This window comes from Ochlerotatus camptorhynchus, unplaced genomic scaffold (assembly GCF_037179485.1).
Source record: "Ochlerotatus camptorhynchus isolate MF236.1 unplaced genomic scaffold, CSIRO-AGI_Acam_v1.1 ptg000065l, whole genome shotgun sequence".
Classification (NCBI taxonomy): Eukaryota; Metazoa; Arthropoda; class Insecta; order Diptera; family Culicidae; genus Ochlerotatus; species Ochlerotatus camptorhynchus.
Window position 1 is genome coordinate 1,784 of NW_027040555.1, and position 27,649 is coordinate 29,432.

Below are 27,649 nucleotides of genomic sequence, written 5' to 3' on the forward strand. Positions count from 1 at the left end.
TTGGAGGGCTAATTCCTTTTGTGGGTTTTAAGTCTAGCTTTTACTGTTGCTTGTTGTCTCTTCAGACCACCAGCGAAGAACCCGGGAGTTGGGCCAGTCCGGGGAATAGCTAGTCGTGTCGCATCTACACACCAAAAAATTCTGAATTTTACTGGCGATGTAAACATCCATGCATGCAAACATTCATACATGTAAACTTCCCTTTCACGTAAACTAGCAGCTTGCAAGAAATGTTGCAAACAAAAGTGGACAGTTGCATACAATATATGAAATATTGCATGACATGTCTCATAAATTTACACGATCTGTAATCTAAACTTGTATGATATATGACGCTCCATTTATGTGCATCATAGTAACGGAAATTTACACTACTTTTTGCTCGTGAATTCGGGAAAATCGGTAGGATTCTTATGCTCTAATAGAATATTGACATAAATCTCATAGGCCACCCAGTCTGCCTGGTCGTATCGCCATCTTGGACGCCGCGTCGTTACAGGTGTCGACCCCGCGAAGAGCTGGATGAGTATTGGATGGTGGTCACTGCCGTGAAGGTCCGGGATTCCAGTCCAGGTAGCCTTGCTTGCTACTGTATACTGTAAATACCACAGTAAATATACTGTAAGTACAGTTAATGTAAAGTAAATACTCGACAAAAAACAAATCAAGGGAAAAAACATAGTTCCCTTAAATTGACACTGATATATAACTAAAACTTGTCTGCATTCAGCTCGCCGTAAAACTCTCTGAGACGTAGTTCTCGGAACTGCGCTGAAGTTCACGTAACTGGCTGAAAAATCTGTAAACATTTGTGAAATTCTCTAGACTTACTCTAAGTGCTGGCTTCCCTTAAATTCTCTGGATTTCCTTGAAGTTCACCGGAACTTCTTAAAACCTACATAATTTTCCCTAAGTGTATGGAACTGCCTTGAAGTTCATCTCAACTTTTCGAAAAAAAAAACCCTGACGCTCACGGTACTTCCCTTGAAATCTTTGAATTTCCCAGAACTTCTCTGTTGTATGTATTCAGCGCATTTTTTTCTCAAGTGAGCGCATATTAATATGGATGGGATCCCAACAATTAATTTGTGTATTTTGGACCGCAGGTCTTATTAGAGGAGCGAATAATATTATTAATATTAATAATAATATAATCAATCGGTTTTCGCAGCTGGTTACTCATAAAATAACCTTGAGTAACCAACATGACAGGTCTGTCGTCAAATTCATCCACCACCTCTAACTCATCTCCGTCGATTGTATTTTTGCCTTTGCTCGCTCGGTTCCTCCAGCCAAGTCATACTTCGATGTATTCAGCTTGAATCTAACCTTTTCTGCTTCACGTTCCAGCCTGGTGTGCTGCGCTGCCACCACTTTGAACGCTCTTGCGATAATGCGTGCACGTTGTCAGCTAAGCAGATGAACTGGCTGGATGTATTGAAGATCGTACCGCGCATGTTAAAGCCCACACGTTTCATAACACTTCTAGCTCAATGTTGAACATGCAGGAAAGACCTTATCGAAGTCTTTTGTGTGATTCAAATGATTCCGATAACGTAACCGTTATCTTCATACAGCACTGCCACCATCCATCAGTCTGGTCAGTTTCTCGGGAAAATCGTTCTCGTCCAAATTCTCACGGTCAATTGTATTATAACCGGCCTTGAAATCGATAAATAGTTGGTGCGTAGGATTTTCATATTCGCGGAAAGGAGTTGTTACTTTCAAGATTTAAAGAACTGGCAACCTTGCTTCCAGCATTGAAAAACGACCATCGTATAAGATTGAGCCGGCAAGTTCCATGTGACGACATTTTTTTGTGTATCCTGCGGCTGGTCGCAACCAAGCTCATTCCCCTTTCCTTGTTTTTGCACACAATATTGCTTATTTTTCTGCAATATCTAAAAGACTAGGTACCATAAACGATTTAGCCATTCCGCGTCAGTGCGAGTTTGTGTGAATGTGCGTACACGTAGTATGTAGTTATATTTAATGGTAGCAACGAGAGTCGAATTTCCCATTTAATCCATTCTCCGAAAAGCCTTTTGGAGAGCGCCTGTAGCCGGAGGACTTCACTGGGGTTACATTCGAGCTTTCGAATAGGGCGAGAGACGGGTATAATAAAGGTGGATTAGCCCAACTGCTGCGGCATCACGTACCAAAAGACATGAGTGTCGGTCAAATCTTTCTCGGCAAATACATATCTATTGGAAACGGGGGCAATGTCTGTTCGTATTCCTCATTTTTCTCGTTTACATTTTGGATTGTGTCTTCCTTTCATCGGGCATGCTGTGGATGGAATGTGATGATAACGTTAACGATGGCAACCGATGATGGGGCGGTGCAGTCGCGATAGGAATGAGAATCTGCTATTATGAACATCAGAAAATCGTCGGATATGGGAAAGCCAGAAGAGGAATAGCTACGTCTATCTCAGAATGTGGTATTAAATTCGGTTTCCAATGAACGGATGGGTTAATAAAATGAGTGGGGACTTTAGTGAAATGATGGCAAGCTTTGCAGTCGGTTTGATTGCTTTCTTACGTGTAACGGTCCTTGAAAATTTTACCAACTTTTTCAGCTTTTCAAAAACCCTGCAAAATGGAATCAACTTCGGCGATCTGAATTCAGTGTGAACGGACGTATAAAAAAAAAACGATATTTTGTATTTCAGTTAGTGAACATACTGTGACTTTGGCATGACCAGACGCTCCCGGGTAACTAACTCAGTAGCGTGAGACCCCTGAACTGTGTCGCTTATGTACCACAGACAAACAGACGTAACTCGTTGAAAAGTTTTTCTTGAAAACATAGTATCTCAAATCATAGGACCTCAGTAACGACATCTCTCTGGCTTCTCGCGGAAAACAAGCTATTGCATAAAAGTTCTATAGAATGTATAGAAACGTTAAAGTGATCCAATACCAGCGCTGCGGCGAGTAGTTCGCAGAACTGATAATATTCAAATCAATCGTTAAATGCGTGAACGAAGATACAAAATGAAGTGTTATTATTTCTAGAGTAATCTCTAGCTTTTACCTAAATTCCTCTAAAGGATGTGGAAACTGCTACTTACTGTTTTTTTTAATGGGTTCAGGACCATTTTTAGAGTAATGATCACGATCCTCTCAAAAGGGCTTGCCAAAAAGATAATCATCTCACCTCACTGTAATCACGAAACTTGATGGTTTCATTTTTATGCTATACCCAAAATTATGAAGAACTATGCAATGTTGTTCTATTCTTTTCTACCCCGCTCCTACTTTTAAATTAAATTTAATTTATTTTAAATATTATTCTTTGGAAGCAAGGTTGCAAAAACTCATATCAGCTAAAACATTTTTTTTTTAAATAATTAGATACCATGATCATATCAGACATAACATTTGATAACGACACAAAAGCATTTGTAAACAAACTTTTTAATGCCCTTTACACGCTTACCAAAGTACGCCCACGCAAACCAATAACACTTTCGAAAAGGTGAGAGTTTCCCCTATAAGATGATGTTGTTGGTTTGCGTGAGCGTACTTCGATTCGCGTGTAAAGGGCTTTAAAAAGTGTGTTTACAAAAGCTTTTGTGCCGTTATCAAATGTTATGCCTGATATTTTGAATTGGTAGGATACAAAAAGAGGTTACAAAGAATATGTTTGACATATTAAACCTGTTTATTTCACTTCATGAGAGTCCCCATCAGCGATTTTTCACACACTCACTCACTCACTCACTCACTCAGCGATCAGCAAATCGCTGATTATGACTCATAGAAAGCAAAATTTACAGGTTTTATGTTTCAAACGCATACTTTGTAACCTCTTCTTGTAAGTTACAAGTAAAACATGCCATCATACCATCTTTTGGTTTTATTATTCAAAAAAACATTATTTTAGCTGAAATGTGTATTTGCAACCTTGTTTGGAAGTCCCAATGCATATTTTGCGCTTTCCAAGACTTAGAACGATTCTACATTAGAAAGTTGCCAAGATTGTTGATAAAATCAAATAGTTTCCAATCTCGTTTGTAAAATATTGGATCCATGATTTGTAACTAGCTGTTTTGTCAGGGGCCAGAAGGGCCCCTGGGAGGAAAAGCCCCTGGTAGGAAAAGCCCCTGGTTGATGGTCTAGCCACGGCAACCGACTGGGGTGTGCACGACAAAGGCCTCTTTTGCAGCTAGTTGCCCTGGCTATCAGGGTCTTATGGTGGTCCGCCGGAGAATTTCTTTAGGGGTTACTTTCTTCCCTATTCACACTTGGTCACTGGGCGAAGTTCAACACAATTAATAATTAAATGGAACAATGAAGGACAAAAGACTTCTTTAACAATAATGAACACAACTTAGATTTTAACTTTTGACCTTACATTTTTTTTCATTTTTGGGGTTAGTACTTTTACTTGCGGTACCGCTGCGGCCGTTCTGGTTCACCGGATCCGTGATTTGCAGCCGGGTTGGCTTCGATGAGGCTGGCGGGTGGCTGGGAGCTCCGACGGTAGCTGTTCGGACGGTCGGTTGACCCCAATCCGATCGATTGAAACGTTGGGCGACCAATGAAAATGGCAACTCGGCCGTGGTAGTGGATGGCCTGCGTTCACATGACCGGTTCAGAGGAGGCACTCACTGCTACTAAGGGCTACAGCCAGGAATTTGTACGTTGCAGTGCTTCCGGCTGACCCTACACGATCGATCGTTCACTTTTGTCGCGAGCTTGAAAAATATTCACTTCTTGAACGCTTGGTCGCTCTTGAACTTGCGACGACGCTGCCTACGCGCACTCCTACCGACACCGATCACTGTTTTATTGATAATCCCTTTGCCAATGTCTGCCCACAGCCTTATATGTGCTCCCAACCGCCATAGTTTCCAATTTACCGTGCATGTATACTAACACGGACGAACAGCAAGCATGACAGGAACAGCCAGCATTGTATAACAAATATATATATATATATATATATATATATATATATATACAGGTTGGTGTCTTGGATAAACAAATTCACATATGGTACTACAAAATTTATACTGGATTTAAATTTATTTAATGACATAGACAAAATGAAAGAAAAACTACTTGACACCAACCGACCAACCGAAATAACGAGTCTCTCAAACGTACACCAACGGAAAATTGACACATTATTTCACATTTAGACATTTAATGACAATATTTACATTTTATTTACAATATTTACAGTGAAATCAAGCTGGCCCATTGACCAAGTGGTAATGTAACCAAATCCGTTGGTTACAGATTGAATCCTTGATTAAATCCATAGAGTAATAAATGAGATTGGATAAATGTACAGATTTGAACAAATAATGGTTTCCAAAATCGTTTTAAAACTTGCTTATGTGAAAACTGTTTTTTAATGAAATGATAAAGAAATTTTCGCAAAAATCCATGACAAATATTAACTGGAAAATGGTTTCCATAGCAATTTTCAATGCAAAAATTGCAATGAAAAACAAGGTTAACCAATTTTTGAGAGATGAATGTCCATTCAATAACTTTGCTCTTTCTTGATAATTTATTATCTTTCACTGGTAAAAATCATATAGGGGTACACAGCTAAAATAAGTAGTGTAAATTTCAGTCACTATGATGCACATAAATGGAGCGTCATAAATCATACAAATTTACACTATAAATCGTGTAAATTTATTAGACATGTCATGCAATATTCCATATATTGTATGCAACTTTCCACCTTTGTTTGCAACTTTTCTTGCAAGCTGCTAGTTTACGTGAAAAGGAAGTTTACATGCATGAATGTTTGCATGCATGGATGTTTACATCACCAGTAAAATTCAGATTTTTTTAGTGTGTATTCCTTCCCATTTTTTAGTATTTACCGAAAAATGAATATGCGCCATTTTAAGAAAATCATAAAACAATCAAGAAAACGATAGTTTTGATAACTTTACTATGATTGATCGTTAGTTTTTCGGTCATATCTCAAAACCAGAATGCACAGATAAAAATTCAGAATTTTACTTGTGATGTAAACATTCATTCACGTAAACTTAAATTTAATTTCACACAACCGAGCAACTTGTAAACAATATTGTTTACAAAGATGGGCTTTTGTATACAATATTTGCTACATTGCATGAATTGTGCTAGAACTTTACATGATATATAATGGAAACGTATATGAAATATGACGCTCCATTTATGTGCATCATATTGAACAGAAATTTACACTACTTTTCGAACTGTGTGGGACACCACTCTAAAAAAAAATACCAGTGAAAGATAAGAAGTATCCAAGCATGAAACAAATCATTAGAAAAGTTTGCTTCACGTTGAAAATTTTCCGAAAACATTTTTCAAATTATATTTTTCATTGACTACTGAGATAGTTTCCATATCAATTCACTACACAACGTTCTTTCTACGATACTTGGATCTTGAGTTATGAATTTCGTACGTTATTCGTCCTCGATGTCCGGGAAAATCCGAAAACTTCAACTAAATTTTTCCGGGAAAATTATCCACTCCGAATTTTTTTTAAAAAGTAGGCTACATAATATCATTATAATTTATAATCTATTATTTCGCAATGCTTGAACATATTTTTGACGTAGGACTGCGTCTTTCGGGAAGGGTTACAATTCAGGGAAATGCAACGAAAATTGGTCAGACTTTAAATGTTAATAACTTGGGCAATAATCAATGGATTTTTATGATTTTTATGTCGATCGACTCTGCAGTTTTGTAAAATTTGTGTGGTATGTCGCACATTATAAATGTTAGGTATTTAAATAGCTACATTATGAGAGATATGGAAACATTTAAATTTCTCATGCATTTTCTTCGACCGCAAGGCCATCAGAAAGTTGGTCCCTAACAACACAAGCCGAAGCCGCATAATCATTCAGCGTTACACGTTGGACGGGTCGACCTCGAACTTGTTCGCTGCAGCGTAGGCATCGTAGCATTTTTCTATTCATTCGCCTACATCAGCTACCTAAATACAGAAAAAAGGAGAGACATAGAATGATAATCCAAATGCTTAAGTAGGCGAAACGTAGAAATTTTGACTGTAATAGTAGATTAGGTGTATATAGTAGTTGTAGTTGTAAATAGTAGTTCTAAGTAGTCTCCTTTTTCAAATTTAAAACAAACCAATCCCACCAAGTTTGTCATTCTTAAAACATGCCTGATAGGACTAGGAACTGAGATAAATAATAATTGAAATTTCAAAGGAACTAAAGTTGAAAAGACGCATCTGTGTCACTTGATAGGTAATACATGTAAACCACACACATTCAAGAAATAAAGATCATTTAAAGTCAAAGTTTGGCTGCCGAGTGATACACAAGGGTGTTCGTTGCGTTGCACACTGAAAACAAAAATAACTCAGAGAGTGAATAATTTTTACTTGGGGCGACCCCGGCGTATTGGTTAGCATCCATACCTCTCACGCCAAAGTCACGATTTCAAATCTCACCCCCAGACAAGTCACGAATGACCCATGTGCGTTAAAGTGACTATAATATAAAAAAAAAATACTCCGTTGTGAGTCACTTTCACTCATTCGTATTCTTAAAGCGTAGGTTATTCAACGCATACGATTTAAAAAAAAATCTCCATGCGAATCAGTAAAAGAGACTCATTCTCTATGTAATATTCGTTTTCAATGTATTTAGCCTGCTATCTCGGCTAGAAACTGGATATTGGATAGTCAAGCTCAGTGTGCAATTTGCATCAAATACCGTGCCGATTCAAATTTCGGACACTTAAACTCGAATTTCGGACACTTTTAAAAGTTGATTATCTCGGTCGAATATGATCCACATGTCTTGTAAATTTTAAATTTTTTTGACTAGTGCCCTCCACGATCATCTAACATTATTACTTTGTTTCTAACTGGATGTAATATTTAATTAAAAATGAAAGTGTCCGAAATTTGAATCGTCCGAAATTTGAATCGGAACGGTACCTTGTTTTAACTTGACAGCACGGCCAGGAAGGAGGTTTCTGTATTCAGTGAAGTTATTTGGATGGACAATACCTATTCCATACCGGATGGACAATACCTATACAATACCAAGAAATTCCGAGAGTATTGAATTCTGAGGGAATTAGAAAGATAATTTCAGGTGCGGAGGCATATTTAGGTATATCATTTCAGTGTAGATTATAAACACACATCATCTGACTTATCGGTCCATATTTCACGCGGGTACACGACGTTAGGCATACGGTCGTTAGGCATACGGACGTTAGGCATAATGTACGATAGGCATAAAGGACGTTAGGCATAATGGACGTTAGGCATAATCTACCCGATGAATTCCAGAAGGATGATAATGGGGACCGTCTATTGATTGCTGACTTCGGTGACAATAATGAAAGAGCCTTAATTTTTGGAACTCATGAAAACTTGCGACGTCTTGGGCAGGCTAAGTATTGGGTTACAGATGGTACGTTTTCCACAGTTCCTTGTTTGTTTCGGCAACTCGTCATTGTTCATGGAAGTATCGCTCACATCACATCATCAGCAGACGGTTCCGCTAGTTTTCATTCTGATGACAACAAAAACAGAACCGTTGTATCGAAAAGTATAGCAGCAGCTGGTAAGTTTTTTTGTTATTGAATGAAAAACCACAGAATTCACCATTCCTCATTTCATGGGCTGTTCTTTTGCATCATATTTTATTCAACCTTAGCTGTTTTTTGTTATTGAATGAAAAATCACAGAATTCACCTTTCTTCATTTCATGAGCTGTTCTTTGAGGAAAATCTATTCTTCTTTGACAATTGTAATATGTGTGTAAGAATATATTACATCAAATGTGTGATTTTTTTTTATTTCTAGATGCGATTGATTTCAAGTTATAGTTCAAAACTATGCTGAGTTTTCATTGCCAGATTACTTAACCGCTATCGCTACTAATCTTGGATCTAAGTAAATATGTAGCTACGTCACTTATGATATGATAAATAATGGATTCCATACTGTGCTTATTAAAGAAACTATGCTTGTTTAACTTGTATCATTTTTTATTCAACGCTTAGCCTTATTTAAGCATTGTTCACCATGCTTGAAACAGGTTTCTAGAGTTGCACAGCAGCAAGGTATTATATGCCTAACGTCCATTATGCCTAACGTATATTATGCCTAATGACTTTATGCCTAACGTCCATTATGCCTAGCGTCCGTATGCCTAACGTCCGTATGCCTAACGTATTTGTGCTTAATGGGGTACACTAATTTCACGCAGTTAGTGTGGTGGCGAACTACCATCAACAAATGGAAATTACGCAATTGGCGAGAAGGTACATACACATTTAGTCTTGATTATAATTATATATAAGCTGAGTCAATGCGTTGCGAAGTGATATTGTTCACGGAAGAGACCATAGCTTAATCCCAACGCTCTTTCAATGCCTGAATGTTGATTAACAAGCAACGTGCTTCATAAGATGGCAGACATACTCATTACAGCTAAAATACTACTTTTCAAATTATGAAACTACGAGATATTATAATAATATTTTTTATGTAAGATGCAAGAAGAGGAGGTAAAGTTTGTGTAAGACACATAAAACCAATTAAAAAAACAGCAACAAAGGGTTATCTTCCATTTAATTCCACTTAAATAATTTTGATATCTATGGTAGATACGTATTTCAACTACAATGTGCAGTCTTCATCAATGTCATTCCCACTTAAGAACTTATCAAAATCTAGCCCCTCTAGGTAAAAAAGTCAAGATCACAGGTATAAAAATGAAACTACAATGTGTAGAATCAGAACCTACCTAACCAAGTAAAACAGTAAAGTAAAGGAGAAAAATCTATTCAAATCTCTGATAAGGAAAAAAATCCCAAAGGCTTGGTAGCCATCATAATGAAGTAATGAAATTGGGTTGTTAGCGCAATGCTTAAATAAAACAGCAAAAAGGGTTATCTTCCATTTAATTCCACTTAAATAATGTTGGTATCCATGACCAAAACAATTTCTGGTGATTCCCGATTTCACAATTGATACAAACTACGTACACTACACTTTGCGTTTTTTTTTGACACGTGAGATTTGCGAGGAGCTATAAATGACACGGACCTGCAAAACTATGTAGGTGGTTAGGCCTTATAATGAAACAAACACAGATTACATACACGAGAAAGAAGTTTCTGAGTAAACATTTATATTTCTTTCAGTTAGCGAACGCATAGTGTATATAAAATTGCATAGAAGCTTTAAAATGATTGAATACTAAAAGTTTCAATATGATAATTAGAACACTAAAATTACTATGTAGTGTATAGGAGAGGGCTTAAGAATACGAAACAAGAGCAACAAATTCATTTAAAGTAGATACATGATCAGTTTTGAAATTTTAAAATATTTGTCATCAATAAAACATTAAACAGATCATGAGAGCTCTAAAACATGACCAGAAAAAAAATTCTTTTGAGCTGCAACAATTTTGTATGGGGCGGCAACAACAAAAAAATCATCTACTCCGGCCTTATCACATCAAGTAGTTTTAGCTTTCATAAACGGCCTCGACAAAAATTAGTCCAAGAATAACGGAAATGCATCAGCGAACAAAAATAACACATACATCCGTTTAAAGTTGCTGAAGATATTGCATACATACATTGTAAAAAAATAAATTATAAACAAAAAAACAAATATAACCAAAATTTCAGAACGATGCACATTTAATCTCTTTTCCTCCCTGAAATATGCCACAAAGGCTTCAGTATTCTCCATCTCGACGCTTTGAACGTTCATCCGTAGCACGTGTTGAGGTAGCGTTGGCGCATAGCATGAACTGCGTGAAACAAATTCACCCAGAATGATAACAAACGCCTGCGTTTTCTGACGTCGCTTGCCTTTTCAGAGCAGCTGTTGTAGTGTCGGCATTATTATCTCTGGTAGGGGCTGGTAGCTGTTGTTGTCCATCGCGGAAAGCACGGAAACGCACACAAACCAAGCAGGAAAACGCTACTTCACGTTTCCATGGTCGGAAAATACATTTTTTTTTGTGAGAGCGACTTGCATTTTCCCGAGAGAGAGAGAGAGAGAGAAAAACCTGAGAGTTTGTTGTGTGTTTTGGAGTGACAATCGCTGCGAAATTTTGCGCAACTGTAGTGCAGGATTGCCGAGGCTTGGTTGTTAGAAGGAGATAGAGGAGATAGTACACCACTGTTGATGTGTGTCGGTCGTTCGGGAAAAAGGGGGGTTCACGAACCGCTGTAGAGTGCCTGCGTAGGGCGCATAAATTTTCTTCGTCAACTGATGTAGCGAACCTGCTGTAGGTTTTCGTGTTGGTGAGGTCGGGTGCGATATCCTTATTTCGCGAGTGTGACGTTGCGATTTGATCCTTCCTTGAGTGTTTTCGAGAATCGGCAAGTTCAATTCGCATTCAGTCAAGGTTGGTCGCTCGCCGTGAGCGGATGCTGAAGTAAAAGTGCGCGTAGCTTGTCCCCACCGTTGATTGGAATAGGTGGACTACGGTTCCAGAAGATTAATGTAAAGTGTACGGTGTACTGTTTGGACAGTGGAAAGTGTGTGCATTAGTTTTTTTTTGTCGGTTCGAAGGAAGAATGGAATGCTGTGAAGTGAGCGCAAGCTAACGAAGGAAGAAAATTTTCTTGTGGGAAGTACAACAGCTGGCACGGAATGCAGTCTGGAATGTTCGGTTTTCGTTGAACCGGAAGTCCCCGGGACAAGCTACGCGTACTATTACTGGCCCTTCCTTGTCAAAGCCGCTTTTTGGAACTGGCCAGTTGGAACCGGATTTGCTGCAAAATCCTTTGTCGAAGTCGTTTTGCCAGCGCCCAGCAAACTTTGTGTGGAGGAATTTTCCCATGCTGGGAAAACCACCCTCTCTCACGCTGCATTGAGGTGCGTCATCTACGTATTTAGTGTGCAGAAAGCACCAACACTGTTGAGAACAAAAGCAACAACATTATTTGACTGTGTCGTCGTCGTCGTCAGCGTCGGGTGAAGAGATAGCAAGGATGGCACTGGAGAAGAAGCTGAACGAAATCATCGTGTTGAACGAGGGTTACTCGTACATGGAGCAAGACGACGATTCGGTGATGATTGCGAATTGCACCTGCACCCTGATCAAAAGCCATGATTGCAATATCATAGTCGATACTATGACCCCTTGGGATAGCGATCTACTTTTGCAAAGTGAGTACATACCTTTACCTATATTTACCCGTTAGCTTGGATTGGTATTTATCGAGTTCACAAACGCGCATAAGCACATCCTCCCGAATCCCGTATCGTAGGTACCATATGTATCACGTCCGTTCAACCATGCAAATCGAATTTGCCGTGACTTTGAGTGGATTATTCCACGCTGCCATGAGGGCAGAGGATTTCCAGCAAAAACCAACATTGCTAATTACATTTTAAACTCGCCTTAGGATAAGAAGGCAAATTTATGTGCCAGCGAAAATGATTTTCTATGATCAGTTCCAGTGGAAATTGGTTTTGCAAAATGAGATTAGGACATGTTTCTGGCGGACATATCAAACTTTATGTCATGCCTGAAAATGGCAAAGCAATTTAATCCATTTTCTGACTGTCGGCCAGGAGAAAGTGGAAAACAAGGGCCAGCACTTCTTCGGGTTTTTTTCTTCTGTCTTTCCATTCCATGAATTATTATCACCACGTTTATAATCGTGTTATGTGTGAATGAGTATGGTACAGGGTAGATGTACCAGTAATGGCTTGGCGTTTCTATTGTGGTGTGTTCCAATTATGGACCTTTGGAAATTCCATAGGCCATAATTGGAGCACACTATAATAGGAATGTATAGCCATAAGTGGTACATCTACCCCAGCATTTGCCTTGCCTGGGGTGAATTTAATGCCGCGAATACGCTTTCTTACTTTTGTGATAATTTGATTTTGAATGGCTGATAGCAGAAAGCATTATATGTAACATATGTGACCTGGTCTAATATCACATGAATCATCTGCATGACGGTGTGCAGATATGGTTGTGCTCAACGAGAACTTTCCAGAGTTTTCAATCTTTTTGATCATGGCATAATTTGGTATTGTACATTTACATTTTTTATTTAAATATGGTTAGCTCACTCCTGACAAAAGGAATAATAAAATGTCATGGGATTGTTTTTTTTTTATTAATTGCGGTATGACATATCATTAAGGTTGCGTATTAGACTGATGCAAAATTTGAAATTTTCGCTCCACAGTGTTCAAACGGTTTCAAATCAGGTCCTGATTAGCCTCCGAAAGTTTAAACTCATTTGATAAGAAACTGACTTGGCACAAACTATTTGAAGTTTATATGGAAATTACTATGGGAAAACATTATTTTGTGTTCATTTTCTTCTAGCCTTTTTACATGTACTGTTAACATATTCTATTGCTATTCTTATGGGAATTTTTATCAGCTACAACTTTGCAGAAAATCGTTTTTCAGCCAAACGTCAAATTAAATACTTATTAATTGTTTAAGAGATTGATAATCTTATGGCACGATTAAGCAACTGTATTGTGGGCAACACTGTATTCTGCAGTGTAACATAGTAGCCATGATTTTTGTCCTCTATTCTACGTGCCATAAACACCAATGTTACCTGCTGAGCAGTTGATTGAGCATAATCATAAGACATCAGTGACTTGAACCATTAATAATTTTTGTTCCTTACATTTGATCGAAAAGTGGTCTTCAACAAAGTTGTAGCTGGGAAAATGTTCAACAAGTTCAGCTATTATTTTTCAAAGAAAAGTGAACTGGTGAATTTTGAGATAGATATGAACCGAAATTATAGTTTCTTCATAGCAATTCCCATATAAACTTCAAATGGTTTGTGCCAAGTCAGTTTCTCACTAAATGAGTTCAAATTTTGGAAGGCAAATCAGGGCCCAATTTTGAACCTTTTGAGCACTGTGGAGCGGAAATTTCAAATTTTGCATCAGTCTATTGCGTGTACAGTGTGATAAACAGGTTTTTGTTTTACCTGCGCCTCAGAATAACAAATCATGTTAACTCATAACATGGAATTATACAACATCTTATCTATGTAAAAATTGAATTGGGACCTCCTTTAGCTTAGTCGGTAAAGGCGCAGCTTCAAAGCAAGACCATGCTGGAGGTAGCTCGGTTCGATTCGCCGTTCGGTCTAGGAATTTTTCGGGTCGGAAAATTTATCGACTTTCCTGGGCATAGAGTATGATTGTACTTTGCACACAATTATAATGATGCAAAAATGGTACAGGCATCGAAAGCATATTGTAGAAACTGAAGCTTTTGATCAGTATAGTAATCCGGGATATAGTGTTGCTGCTTGTTTATCACATTCTAGACACACTGGCGGTGTTGCTATTTATGTCAAAGAATCAGTTCAATTCAACCTTCGTACAAACGAAGTTATTGATGGCAACTGGTTCTAGGGCATTACAGTTGTACGTGGCATGAAGATGGGTAATTATGGTGTTTTGTATCATTCTCCCAGTTCTAGTGACCAGCGTTTTGTTGAAGTTTTAGAGAACTGGCTCAAGACATTCCTTGATTCTATATATTGGCTACTGATTGTAATATTAATTGGCGTGATAACCATTATTTCGAATCATTTGAAGCGTTTAGCTGAGTTTTTTTTTAATTTAAAGCAAACGGTAAATGAATATACGCGTATTTCCAGGCACAGTAGAACTTTAATTGACCACGTTTATTCCAATTTTGATTCCATTTGTTCAGTTACGGATACTGATTTGAAAATAACCGATCATGATACTTTAGTGATTAATGTCTTAGACCATGTTAACGATAACGATAATTTTGTATAATTGAAGTGTTGGAGAAAATATTCGAAGCAAGCTGTTTCGACTCTTGTTGAAAGGAGCGTGGATTTTCCGTTCGCGGCCGGTAACTTAGATGAATCTACAGCTGTTCTTAATAACGCTTTTAAAACGTGTACCAATCAACTAGTTGAGCAAAAGTTTGTTTCTTTGAAGAACTCGAACAGCTGGTACAATTTGGATCTCTTGCGTCCTAAACGGAAAAGGGACAAATGGTACAAAAAGTTTTGCATATCAAATAATGACAATCATTGGAATACGTACACAATCGCGCGTAATAAGTAGTCACAGTCGATAAAAAAAAACTCGTTGTGAATATGTACAAAGGAAGATTGATCAGCATCAAAACAACAGCAAAGAGTTATGGAAAATTTTGAAATCTTTATTAAAACCTAATAGTTGCCAACCGCGGTCCATGACTTTTAATGGCACATTAGAACAGTCAGAACAAGAATTCCATCTAAGTTTAATGATTATATTGTAGACAGTGTTTCATTGATTAATCAATCCATTGAATTGGTCGATGAACCTGACGAAATAAAACAGCCAGTTAAAAGTAGTTGTAGATTTTAAGGTTTTCACCCAATTACATTCGATGAACTTGGAGTTATTTGTTTTTCATTAGGAAAATCGGCTGGAGTAGCTAATGTTAATGCTAGAGTTATTCAAGATTGCTTTCATGTCACATCTTGCTGGACCTTATTAATGAATCATTACAAACTGGACATGTGCCACAAATTTGGAAGGAATTCTTAGTGGTCCCTATTCAGAAAGTAGCTGGAACGATTAAAGCCGAAGAGTTTCGTCCCATCAACATGTTGCACACATTAGAGAAAATTTTAGAACTTGCTGTTGAAGGCCAGCTGTTGAAGTATTTAAATAGTAATAGTTTGTTGATTCCAGAACAATCGGGATATCGGGAAGGTCATTCTTGTGAAACCGCGTTGTATTTGGTGTTAGCGAAGTGGAAACATAACTTGGACTGTAAAGATATGATTGTTGCTGTTTTTTTTGGACTTAAAACGCGCTTTTGAAACAATTTCTAGGCCCTTATTGTTAAGATCAATCAAGCGCTTTGGAATTACAAGTACTGCATATAAATGGTTTGAAGGCTATTTGTCTGACAGAACTCAACGGACTATTTTTAATGATTCTGTTTCCAGTCCCGTGGGGAATAACCTGGGAGTGCCCCAGGGAAGTGTATTAGGGCCCCTGTTATTTATTATGTATATTAATGACTTGCGACGTGTTTTACGATTTTGCGACATTAATCTTTTTGCAGATGATACTATGTTATTCATTGCAGCTAAGGATTTAGATGATGCCGTTTTACACTTGAATGAAGATTTGCGTTCTCTAAGTAGATGGTTGCAGTATAAGCAGTTGAAATTGAATACAAGTAAAACTTAATTTATGGTAATTTCGCGGAATAGAGTAAATGAGAACGTATCTGCTGTAATTGATGATGAGACTATTGATCGCGTTCGGAAGATTAAATATCTTGGCGTGATTATTAATGAAACACTTAAGTTCAACTCTCACATTGACAATGTCATCAAGAAAATTGCCAAGAAGAATGGAATTCTATGTCGACTGAAAAACGATTTAACTATTGCCAGTAAATACAGCTATACAAATCAATCCTCCTCATCTAGATTTTTGCCCTTCTATTTTATTTCTGGCCAATGCAACACAAATATCGAGATCACAGCGCTTGCAGAGTAAAATAATGCGTCAGATTTTGAGATGTAATAGATTCACTTCCTCAACTTTGATGCTAGACGCCTTACAATGGTTGTCGGGGAAGCAAAGAATTGTATATTTTACTAGGGTGTTCATTTTTAAAGTAGGTAACGGTTTGCTGCCTCCATATTTGTGTGATCGAATTGAAAGAGGAAGTGTTTTTCATAGATTTAATGCTAGGGACGCAGTTGAAATAAGAACACCACATTTTTGACTTGAGCTTCACAAAATTCATTATATTTTAAAGGATTAAATGTTTTCAAATCGATGCCTAGACATATCAAACGTTCAGCAACAAGATTAGCAGAATTTAAAGAACACTGCATTTAACACGTTAAAACTGTTGTTTGAACAGTTATCCAGTGATTTTTTTAATAATTGACAAATGATGTATCTTGACGAAGTTATCTCTAACGGATTATTTTATATGGATAGCTGTAATAACTACTTTTTTTAATAATTATTGTAGCACTGCAAAAACTGTTTCTGTGTGCCATGATGGTGATGATGGATTTTTAATATTTGATTTAATAGTAGATTAATTAAAAAAAGTAGAAGGGTCTGTGCCTAGGGGCACGAACGGAAGCTTGACGTAGGACCGCTTGTGGACGGAATAAATGTGAAGAGCAATTAGTTCTTTTAATTGATCCATTATCTATTATCTAAACTCTTTCCGTTTTTGAATTGCAGGCGTACCAAATTTGCAGTAATCTTTTTCAAAGAGAAAGTTTACTAAGAGAATCAATCAAAATCACTTGCACCCCTGCTTCCAAGTTTGGTTACAAGATAACAACTCTGGAGAGCATTTTGTGTGGTCGTTGGGGGCTTGTGGTTCTGAATATGGACAAACAAGCACAGATATATTCTATTCCAACTCTTCACTGATGTAAGCTTGATGTCCCTGAAAAGGGCCGTTTTATTGAAGAGGACATCCATGGCCACTTAAGCTTAGCGTGTTTAGTGTAGGTGACAGCATCATGGACCTCATTTTCCAGGAATACCTTCAGCACACCTCGTAGATCAGACCGGCGATACGTTTGACACCACCACGGCGAGCCCGACGACGGATGGTAGTTATCTCGAAGAATTTGCGTTTGGTTCTGAATATGGCGATGAGTGTGCAAAATATTACGCAATTCCATCCTCCCTATTCGCACGCGCCCGAGGATCGGAGGCGAATGCCACTTCGACTTGTTTCGTCTACTTACTACTCTCTGACGACTGTGCTGGGGAAGTAGCATATGCATGTAGGTAATTGGTGGATTTGTTAGTTAATTCGACGCTTTTGGACAATGCTGGACATTTACCAGTTTTTCAATAGTCTCTTGTTGAAAATCAACATTCGATGCGTAGCCGTATTTCTGATCGATTGGTGATAAATTTATTAAAATTAGACCAGGGGAAGCTGAGTTATTAACGTTCAAAATCTTTCTTAATTTGTTACATGTTCCATTTTCGGTTTTCACAAAGTGTACCCCCATATAGAAATCAAAGATGTAGTCCTACGTCAAAAGAAGTCTACCAAGGTTTGAGCCTCGCGTGTGTATTACGGATATAGAGAACTGAATTTAACATTTGAAAAAAAAAAATGCAATTTTGAAGCTTATTTGGAAGATACCTTGAGTTAATAGTAAGTTTTCTGGCAAATGTTGGGGGTTCGTGAGCATTCCTGAGATTGCTGAAAATTATGATAGCATCAGATTGCGGGGTTACTAGTGTAATAGGATGCTTTGTTGATTGTTCACTAACTCTTGATAGCTTGTAATACTTATGAATATTTTAGTTGGACAAAAAGGCAAACTAAGAGGCTGATGCCTGAGCTTTTCCACATTTATATCGCTGTGAAGCAACTGTAAACTCTAGAGGGAATTTATATCTGTAACTGAAACCAGTTCGATTTTGTTTGCTAACCTGTTTAAAATGTTATACTTAATTATCTTATATGTCTAGCTCAAACCTTTGTAGGGGCAAGAGGTGGGACCATCATCATCTTCTTTTTGAAAGCTCTCAATTAATAACTGTGGAAGTGCCTCTAGAACACTAAGTTGAGGAGCACGCAATAAGTCAATATGGGATAAGCAATAAGTTTGAAATGCGAAGAAGAATGAGAAGTTATACAGTTGAAGACTGTCAAGATTTTTGCTTTAAATTTTCAATAATTGTGTTAGACATTTGCTCTATACACAGTAAAAAATAATTTTTATATTACATCCAAGAGGATGCACTTTAATAATGTCGAAAATCTCATGTTATTTTTATGGTCACAAAAATAAACAAATGCAGTTTAAGCAGCGTAATGCCAGTTTATGAAAATTTTGTCCTTTTTGGCAAGTAACATTACACCATATTTTTGACACGATTGAAGTGCATCCACTTTGATGCGAAATTTACAACACTATCATAACAAATGTTACGAACTCAACACAGCCATTAACACTGCACATGAAGAATATAATCGTAAAGTTGAAAATGAAGTCAAATCATGTCCTCTTTTTCAGAACTTTTTCAATTATGTAAAAACGAAATTGAAAAGCAACAATTTTCCGTAACGAATGCATTTCGATGAAAATATCAAGGTTAAAATTTTTCTGAAATCTGCAATATCTTTGCAAATTTCTTTCAGGAAGTCTCTAACAACATATCTGTCAATCAAATATGTTAACATGAAGTTCTCAATGCACTAAAAAATTTGGACGCATCTAAAGGACCAGGACCTGACGGAATTGCACCTGTATTTTTGAAGAATCTTCAGAATCAGAAAAACTCACCCTTCCCCTCACCCTCCACCCTTTTCAATATGTCTCTGAAAAATGGGAAAGTCCCTGAAATTTGGAAATCGTCTCATTTGGTGGACGAATTGCCGTGGAATTACCATTATGGGGGTAGTACACTTTGAACGTCCAAAAATTAAGGCATTTTCGTTAATTTTTTTAAGCAATAAAACACTCAGGGAGGGCAAATATGTTATAACCCATTTATTAGTCATCCTTCGAACTACAATTTGTATTTTTTTGAACTCGATTGGCGTCTCCCCGTGGCTGGTGCACCAGATCACGCGTGCGTCCTCGCGCGGAAGTCGGAAAACGGCGTGGGAAAATACTCCTTTCTATGTGATCGTGGAACATAAATCGAACAAAAATCCTGATTAGTAATGAAATTAGGGTTAGAAATACGTATTCCGATTTTTTTAAATTTATTTTTTCAAAAGTTCTGGCCTTAGGAAAAAAAAGTCAATTTTTTCACCCTAAAAATGCTTACAAAATCTTGGATTAAAAATCAATTTTCGACAAAATCGAAAATGTGAATACGTATTTCTAAGCAGAATTTAATTCTGAACAAGAAAACCTAGGCGATATCCAAATTTGATGATAACTGGTTAGAGTTATTTCCCACGCCAGTTTGAAAAACCCCGTTTCGAGATAAACGCGTTTAAAGATAAAATGCTCTCTCAGCGCGCCGGTACATGTTTTAGGAAATCGCTTCGTAAAGCGGTAAGGAATATTCTGGTGGACTTGGAGTCTTTTCTAAATTAAAGTATACATCCCAAGGAACATTTTAGAATGACAAACTAACACCACGGCTTTTTCAAAGGTCGCTTAGCAACCTCTAATCTTCTTGAATTCGTAACATTCATTCTTAACGCAATGGACAATGGCAAGCACGTGGAAGCTCTTTATACTGACTTCAGTAAAGTATTTGACCGAATCGACATACCATTATTATACATATTGCAAAAAAATAAGAATGGAATCTAGAATTCTGAATTGGCTCCAATCATACTTAACGCATTGCAAACAAATAGTTCGTTTTCAGAATAAGCTTTCAGAACCTATTTCGGTCACCTCTGGGGTGCCCCAGGGCCCAATTTTTTTTATTTTGTTCGTAAACGACATTTCTTACATACCTAAAAAAAATAAAAGTTCTTATACATGCAGACGATGTGAAGCTCTTCATGGAAATAAGTAATTCTAGCGACACAGAAAAATTCCAAAACGAAATCAACTTATTTAACGCTTGGTGTAGTAAAAGTCTACTCCAACTCAATGTAAAAAAATGTAACGCAAAGCAGAAAAATAGAAACACCTCTTTTTGAAATATTTTTAGGCAACCAAAGAGTAGAAAAATGTAAAATTGTAAGGGACCTAGGTGTAATCCTCGACTCCAAACTCACTTTTGTAAAACATTATAATATAATAATATCGAAAGAAAATAGTGTGTTGGGCTTCATTAAGAGGTTCAGCTATAATTTTCAAGACCCAAACACTATTAAATTATTATTTATTACGTACGTAATACCTATTCTGGAATACTGTAACCTAGTATGGAATCCATACATTGCCGTACACGAAGAACGCATAGAATTCGTGTAGTAGTAAAATTATGTTTATTTCTGTTGATTATGATAGTACATTGATTTAACATTTGAATTGATTAGCCTGCCTGACTCTTCATCTTTGTTTAATTTGATATTCTAATTTAACATTTAAGTTTCTCAACTAGTTTACAGAATACCCCTTTGGAGGTGTGTTTTGTTTGAATTGAACAAAGTTATAACCTACCTAACAACGAGTATAACTTAACCTAACGTGCTAGATCACGTATGATCTGATGATTTGATCTCACACAGGTGTCTCTGAACCTTTCCAGGATGAAAACTCTCCGTTCTTCTAATGTCTGTATTCCAGCCAGGAGGTGGATCTCAGAATTTTTAGTCTGCGGGGGACTGTTTAGGACCATCCTAAGAATTTGGCGCAACTCTCCCAGATTGGCGTCCCGTATTCTATTACGGGAAGGATGATTTGTTTGAGGATAGCAAGTTTATTTTTCAGGGATAGAGTAGACCTCCTGTTGATGAGTGGATACAGTGATCTTATCAAGATGTTACACTTGGTTTTGATTTTGTCAACGTGCTCCCTGAAAATCAGCTTGCTGTCTAGTGTTAAGCCGAGGTAGACTACCTCTTTCGACCATTCCACCACTGTGCCGTTCAGGCAGATCTTATTATTCACCGGCGGAACAAGTCTGGGAGATTATGAGTGTGGAAATATGATGACCTGGGTCTTTACCGCGTTGATACGGATCTTCCAGCAGTTGAAATATTTAGACAGGACGTCCAGGCCTCTCTGAAGTTTGGCAGTCAGAGCTCCGATAATCCTACCCTTGTATACGATGGATGTGTCATCTGCGAACAGAGACAACGATCCACCATCAGGGAGAGCCGGCATATCGGAGGTGAATAGATTGAATAGGATGTGCCCAAGGATACTTCCTTGGGGCACACCTGCACCAATGTTAAAGGCATCCGATGTGATGCCATTCAGAGAGACCTGGAACGTCCTGTCCGATAAATAATTTTGTATGATCTTCACGGGGAAGATCGGAAGACCGTATCGATGCAACTTGTACATCAGGCCATCATGCCAGCCATTTTCAAACGCTTTTTCAACGTCTAACAATGCCATAGCAGATGTTTTAGAAACAGCCTTGTTCCGTCTGAGAATGTTTGTTACTCGGGTCAGTTGGTGGACGGTCGATCGACCTTTTTGAAAACCAAACTGCTCCTCGAGTAAGATGTTGTTTTCTTCGGCAGATGTTAGAAGCCGGTTGTAAACTGTCCTTTCGAACAACTTGGATAACCCTAATAGAAGGCTTATGGGTCGGTAACTTAAAGGAGAGGAAGGATCCTTCTCAGGTTTTCGAATGGGGATGACTTTAGCTAACTTCCAGCACGACAAGTAGTAGCCAAGTCGAAGATGCCAGATGATTGCAGAATCTGAAACTCAAGTACTTGAGCTCCAGATTCAGGATGTTGTCGAAACCAGGGGGCTTCATGATTTTGGAAGTTTTGATATAAGCTAACAGTTCATCAGCCGTGATCTCGGATTCCTCGGGAAAGATGTTAGTGGAAACCTGGTGGAGATTGGTTACATTTTCAGCAACCTCAGCTTCGTGAGGGCTGGTGATGTTTTGTACGAGATTGTGGGAGCTGACGAAATGTTGACCTATCGCGGCAGCCTTCTCTTCAGGTGTTATCAGGTGAACCACTGAACCGTCAGGACAATTCAGTGGAACCAGCAGTGGAATAGGCCTCGGTTTAGTTTTGAGAACTTTTGTTACTTTCCAAAAGGGTTTTGCACAATCTGGGAGGGAATGGATGTTATTGGCAAAATTCTCCTTTCTGAGTTCCACCATTTTGGCTTTGATGAGTTTGGTTGGACGGTTGGAATGGACGGTTCTCTGGTACTGCCTACACGCATGGCGTTACGGAGTCTGATTAGGCTTTTAGTATTCTGATCAAGGTTCAGAGAATTACTCACCCATCTGGAAGCTGGCACATGTTGTTCGCGGGCTCGGGATACCGCCTCCTCGACGGCGCACAGAGATCTATCGATGGCATCAGTCGTCTCCAGTAGGGCGCCGAAATCGATGGCTTCGTTGATGACTTGTTGTAACCGATCCCAGCTTATCCGATGGTAATTCTGACGGAAAGCATGGTATCGATTAACGGAGGAGCGCACCTCGGTCACCACCGCAAAATGGTCCGAGCAACCGACTGGGAGCGTCCGGCGCCAGGAAGGTGTACTAGGCATCTTGCAGGTCGTCGTTTAGGATGGTGCCGTTTTGATTCCGCCTTTGGTTACCCCAAGCTTGTTGTTTGGTGTTCAGGTCACCAGCGATGATGAACTTTCCACAGCGTCGTGTTATCTTGATAATATCCCTCCGCAAGTCTGCCACGGATCCATCCCTGGTGTTAGCTTGTTTCGGGCAATAGGTCGCAATGATGGTGACGGGGCCGACGGGTGTTGTTCCTGGTAGCGATGGCCACTCCACCACCCTCCAGAGCTTGTCCGATCTAGCCTCACGAGCATGAATCCAGGAAGAAACGTTAATCTCCGGTTTCAGGTGAGTTTCGGTGATGATGGCGATATCGATGCTATGCTCGTTGAGGAAGTCAACGAACTCGATAATTTTGCTGTTGAGCGAGCAAGCGCTCCAGTTTGGGATTTTCGGGACCTCCCAGAATTCGCCCAACTCGACAGTTCCGTGCGCCAAGGTAGAATTGAGTAAGTTGTGTAAAACCCAATTTTGAGTATTTTGAACTTGACGTTGAATGAAAAGAACTTAAAAGTAAGTAATCCTGTTTACATGCGAGTGAATGACCACAACTCAAAATTGAGTTGGCGCACGGAACTGTCAACCTGGGTGAAAAGAGCTCAAAATTTGGTACTTTTTTCTTTCCGTGTTGTTGCCGAGTAGCGTGCTTCCTCACACCATCAACACGCAGTTTGAAGCCTTGGTACTTTGAGAATCAATAGTCCAGTGTTGTTTACAAAATCTTTAAAATTAATTTATTTTGAAAATCATTACGTGATCATAATTTTGCTTAAATAAGATTAACATCATAAACTCTACCTTTGGGAAAAATTTCATAAAATTCTGAGACCCTTCCTAAGTAACCAAAAGTTCTGATAAAAGGCTATTTGTGGTTTGAACAGCTTGGTTGAAGGTGGTCTATGGAATTCTAAGCAGCCTCATTTTGACGTAGGACTACGTCTGTGATTTCTAAATGGGGGTGCACTTTGTGAAAACCGAAAATGGAACATGTAACAAAATTATGAAAGATTTTGAACGTTAATAACTTAGCTGCCCCTGAACCAATTTCAATAATTTTATCACAATTCGATCATAAATATGTCTACGCATCTGTTAAATTTAAGACTACATCATTTTTTTTTAAGATGTCACTATTGAAAATTTCACGAATGTACAACTGTTGCTATGATAGTTCAAATTATCACCGGTTGCCTGCAAAAAGCGATTTCCCTAACACAGATTTCAAAGTTGAATTCCAAACGGTGTTTATTCAATCACCGCGTGTGGAGAGTAGTGGTTTTCTCCAGTACACAACGAAAGGCTCCCAACAAGCAGCTAGCTATCAATGCTGGCAATTTTCCAATCACCGTGTGTGGTGGTGTCCGCTCGTCGGCATCATCAGCAGTGCTTTCGGCGCGTGGCGTTGAACATTGTTCTCCAGTACGCAACGAAAGTTTGTTTGAAAGCAGCAAGCTGCAGTCCACATAGGCATCCATAGAAGGAGGAAGAAGCCGTTCCGCTATTGATCGGAATCAGTAGCTCTTCGTGAGTCGTTGTGGGCCATCTGTGTCAAGCGCGTCATACTAAAGAGCATATATCTAACACCACGTAGTCCTACGTCACCATTGCGTACAACCCCATAGGGCTGTTCCTTGTAGTTTTTAAGTCGTTATAAGAACTTGAAAGTTCCGGTACCAAAATTGAATAGCATTCTAAGCAGTTTCGGGCGGAACTTAAACGGAACTTTTAGAAAATAAATTTAAAAAGGTTTTTGTCCTCTACACCAATATTATATTTAGTTCGCACTTTTATGAAAGTTATTTCTAAAGGCAGGTATTAATGTGTATTGATTTATCAGCAACTCAGTCCTTCTTCGTGAGAGCCCCAGCACGAACCGCTGCGTCATCTGAGATATATTAAAGTGAGCTGTTGTCCCACCTACTGTTGGAGTTTCCAGTGCCAGCTGACTGACTTGAATACGAAACACAATACCTTGATGAATTTTAAATTGGTGTTTGCCCGCATGGTCCAACACACTTGTGGCGCAGTGCACGGATAGAAATCTCCTTATACCTTTTGGCAAATTTCCATTGCTGATTATTCATAAATTGTATAAGTCAACTAATAAGCAGACGCCTGGCAAAAAGTTAATAAAGATCATGTGTCAAATGAAATGTATAAGTGGTCACACATACCTTTTATGCATTCTAATAGGACCTATGTGGTTTGTCTTATTATTTTTTTTTTTTTTATTAATTTATTTGATAAGGCTCAACCGAATTAACTTTACAGAGCCGATGATTTTTGGTCACTATACAATACATCTTAAAACTATAGTCAAAAGGTACAACACAATAAACACATTATCTTCCGCTATCCAAAAAGCCTCCTCCATCAGAACTGAAGCCGCTTCCAGTTGTTTCATTGTATGGCAAATTGTTGTACGCCAACGAGGGTCAGAGCGCGTCCATTGCCGCAATGGACGCAAAACGTGGTCAGCACTCACACACTCATCACGAAACGGTTGCTTTCCAAAGTCGACGACGCATCGACCGAAAGAACTGCTGATGAAGAACAATGAGGAGGACCACACAATGGTTGCTGCCGAGAAAACAGACGATCGCGTGGCACACATCGAGAGTGGCCTGCTTTTGTCGACAGCCGAGTGAACACTCGGTTTGTCTTATGGAATGTATAAGGCTGATGCTTTGGCAAAAATGTATAAGTGAAACACATGAATTAAATAATTGATTTTCGTTTCGTGTGGTTAGCAATCGTAGATCGCATGCCGAATGCACGGGTTCGTATCCAGGAAATCACTCTTTAATTTTTTTTATGTTTGGATAGAATGTTGATGCACTACATAAATATAAGAATTATGATTTATTTGGGCCACTGATCATTTTATATTTACGTACATTAAATTTTGTTACTAACAAAGACGTGTGCGGATTGCTTCATGTAGCTTGAAAGTTCTGTCGGAACTTTATTTGAACTTTATCGAACTTGAAAGTTCTGTCAGAACTTTATTCAAACTTTATCGAACTTGAAAGTTCTGTCAGAACTTTATTCAAACTTTATGGAACTTGAAAGTTCTGTCTCCCTTAGCTCAGTCGGTAAAGGCGCAGCTACAAAGCAAGACCATGCTGGAGGTGGTTGGGTTCGATACCTAATCCAGTCTAGATAATTTTTGGGTTGGAATATTTCTCAACTCCCCTGGGCATGGAGTATGACTTGTCACACAATTATACTAATGCAAAAATGGTACAGGCATCGAAAGCTCTCAATTAATAACTGTGGAAGTGCATGTAGAACACTAAGTTGAGAGCACGCAATAAGCTAATATGCGATATGCAATAAGCTTGAAATGCGAAGAAGAAGAAGAAGAAGAAGAACTTGGAAGTGATTTAATCTCTGAATGCGGAACTTTTGGTTACTTGGGTTGGGCCGTAGGTAATGAAATTTTTCACATTTCATTCCGAGTAAATCTCGAATAACGTCAAAATGCATCAAAGAAAGGACTAAGCTGTCTATGGAAAAGAATTTTTCCCATAAAATTTCCCATATTTTTGTTGCATTTGATCTATATTATAGTCATGATTGATACGCACTTTTAATGATTATATGCTATAATGTTCGTTCCATTTTAGAGTTTTTTTTTTTTTAATTTCAACAACAAATGTTGACACAGAACATGTTGCTACAATTTTTTCTCTTATAGTTTAGGACCTGAGAAGTCTGTAAGCATATAAAAGGGTTAGATTTTTAATTTGAAGAATTAATAATATTAGTTTTTTTTGGCATTTCACAGAACTGCTTACAAAAACGCAGTATTCTATAATCGATGGTAAAAAAGAGTTTTAATCACTGTCACCCTCCAACTATTTAACAATCGGCCCGGCGTGCTAATCAAATGGAAGTGAGATGACTGCATTGCTTTAGGCGAGTTCAAGAAAAATAGTTGTTGTCCTCAGTTTTCTGTTATATTAAGAAATTAATTTGAGGGTAGTATTCTACACGGTATTCTACCGCAGGGTAGTATTCTACACGTAGCTACACATCCTAGTAGTAATCCGATTAAATTTAAAAATCTTCTTCCTTCCAGCCCTGCTTTCCCCAATGTACTCTAATACCTTCGTTTTTTCCCCTGCAATTCAACAATTCTCCCGTGAACAGAGGAAGAACTAAAATTTTCACAATTCTGTCAAAAATAGCCACAGAAGAAGAAAATATACATTCAAGCTCGCTCGAAATAATCTGCCGTTCATCGCAAGTCAGTCCTATGTCCGTTTTGTGTCGAAACGGATTTTTTCAACGGAAACGATAGCTAATCACCCATAGTTTAATAATTCTGAATGAACTCAACAACTGTGTTATGAAAAAGTTAGGAAAAACAACCATACGGGTTGTCCCATTGCATGAGAAGCAATGCACTGTGGGCAAAAATTGACAAAACCGCGACTAAATTGAATATCTCGGCTGCCAAACCGTTTCAGTCAACATG

The 27,649-nt window shown here is 38.3% G+C and overlaps 1 protein-coding gene across 1 annotated transcript in view; it reads left to right on the plus strand.

The window, feature by feature from the left end:
- The first annotated feature begins 10,896 nt into the window (after positions 1–10,896).
- LOC135697051 (metallo-beta-lactamase domain-containing protein 1) overlaps positions 10,897–27,649 on the plus strand; it is a 276,092-nt gene continuing 259,339 nt past the window's right edge. The window contains exon 1 of the mRNA XM_065216636.1: positions 10,897–12,162. Within this exon, the coding sequence (XP_065072708.1) occupies positions 11,985–12,162 (178 nt within the window). The 5' untranslated portion in view covers positions 10,897–11,984. The remainder of the gene's footprint in view (positions 12,163–27,649) is intronic.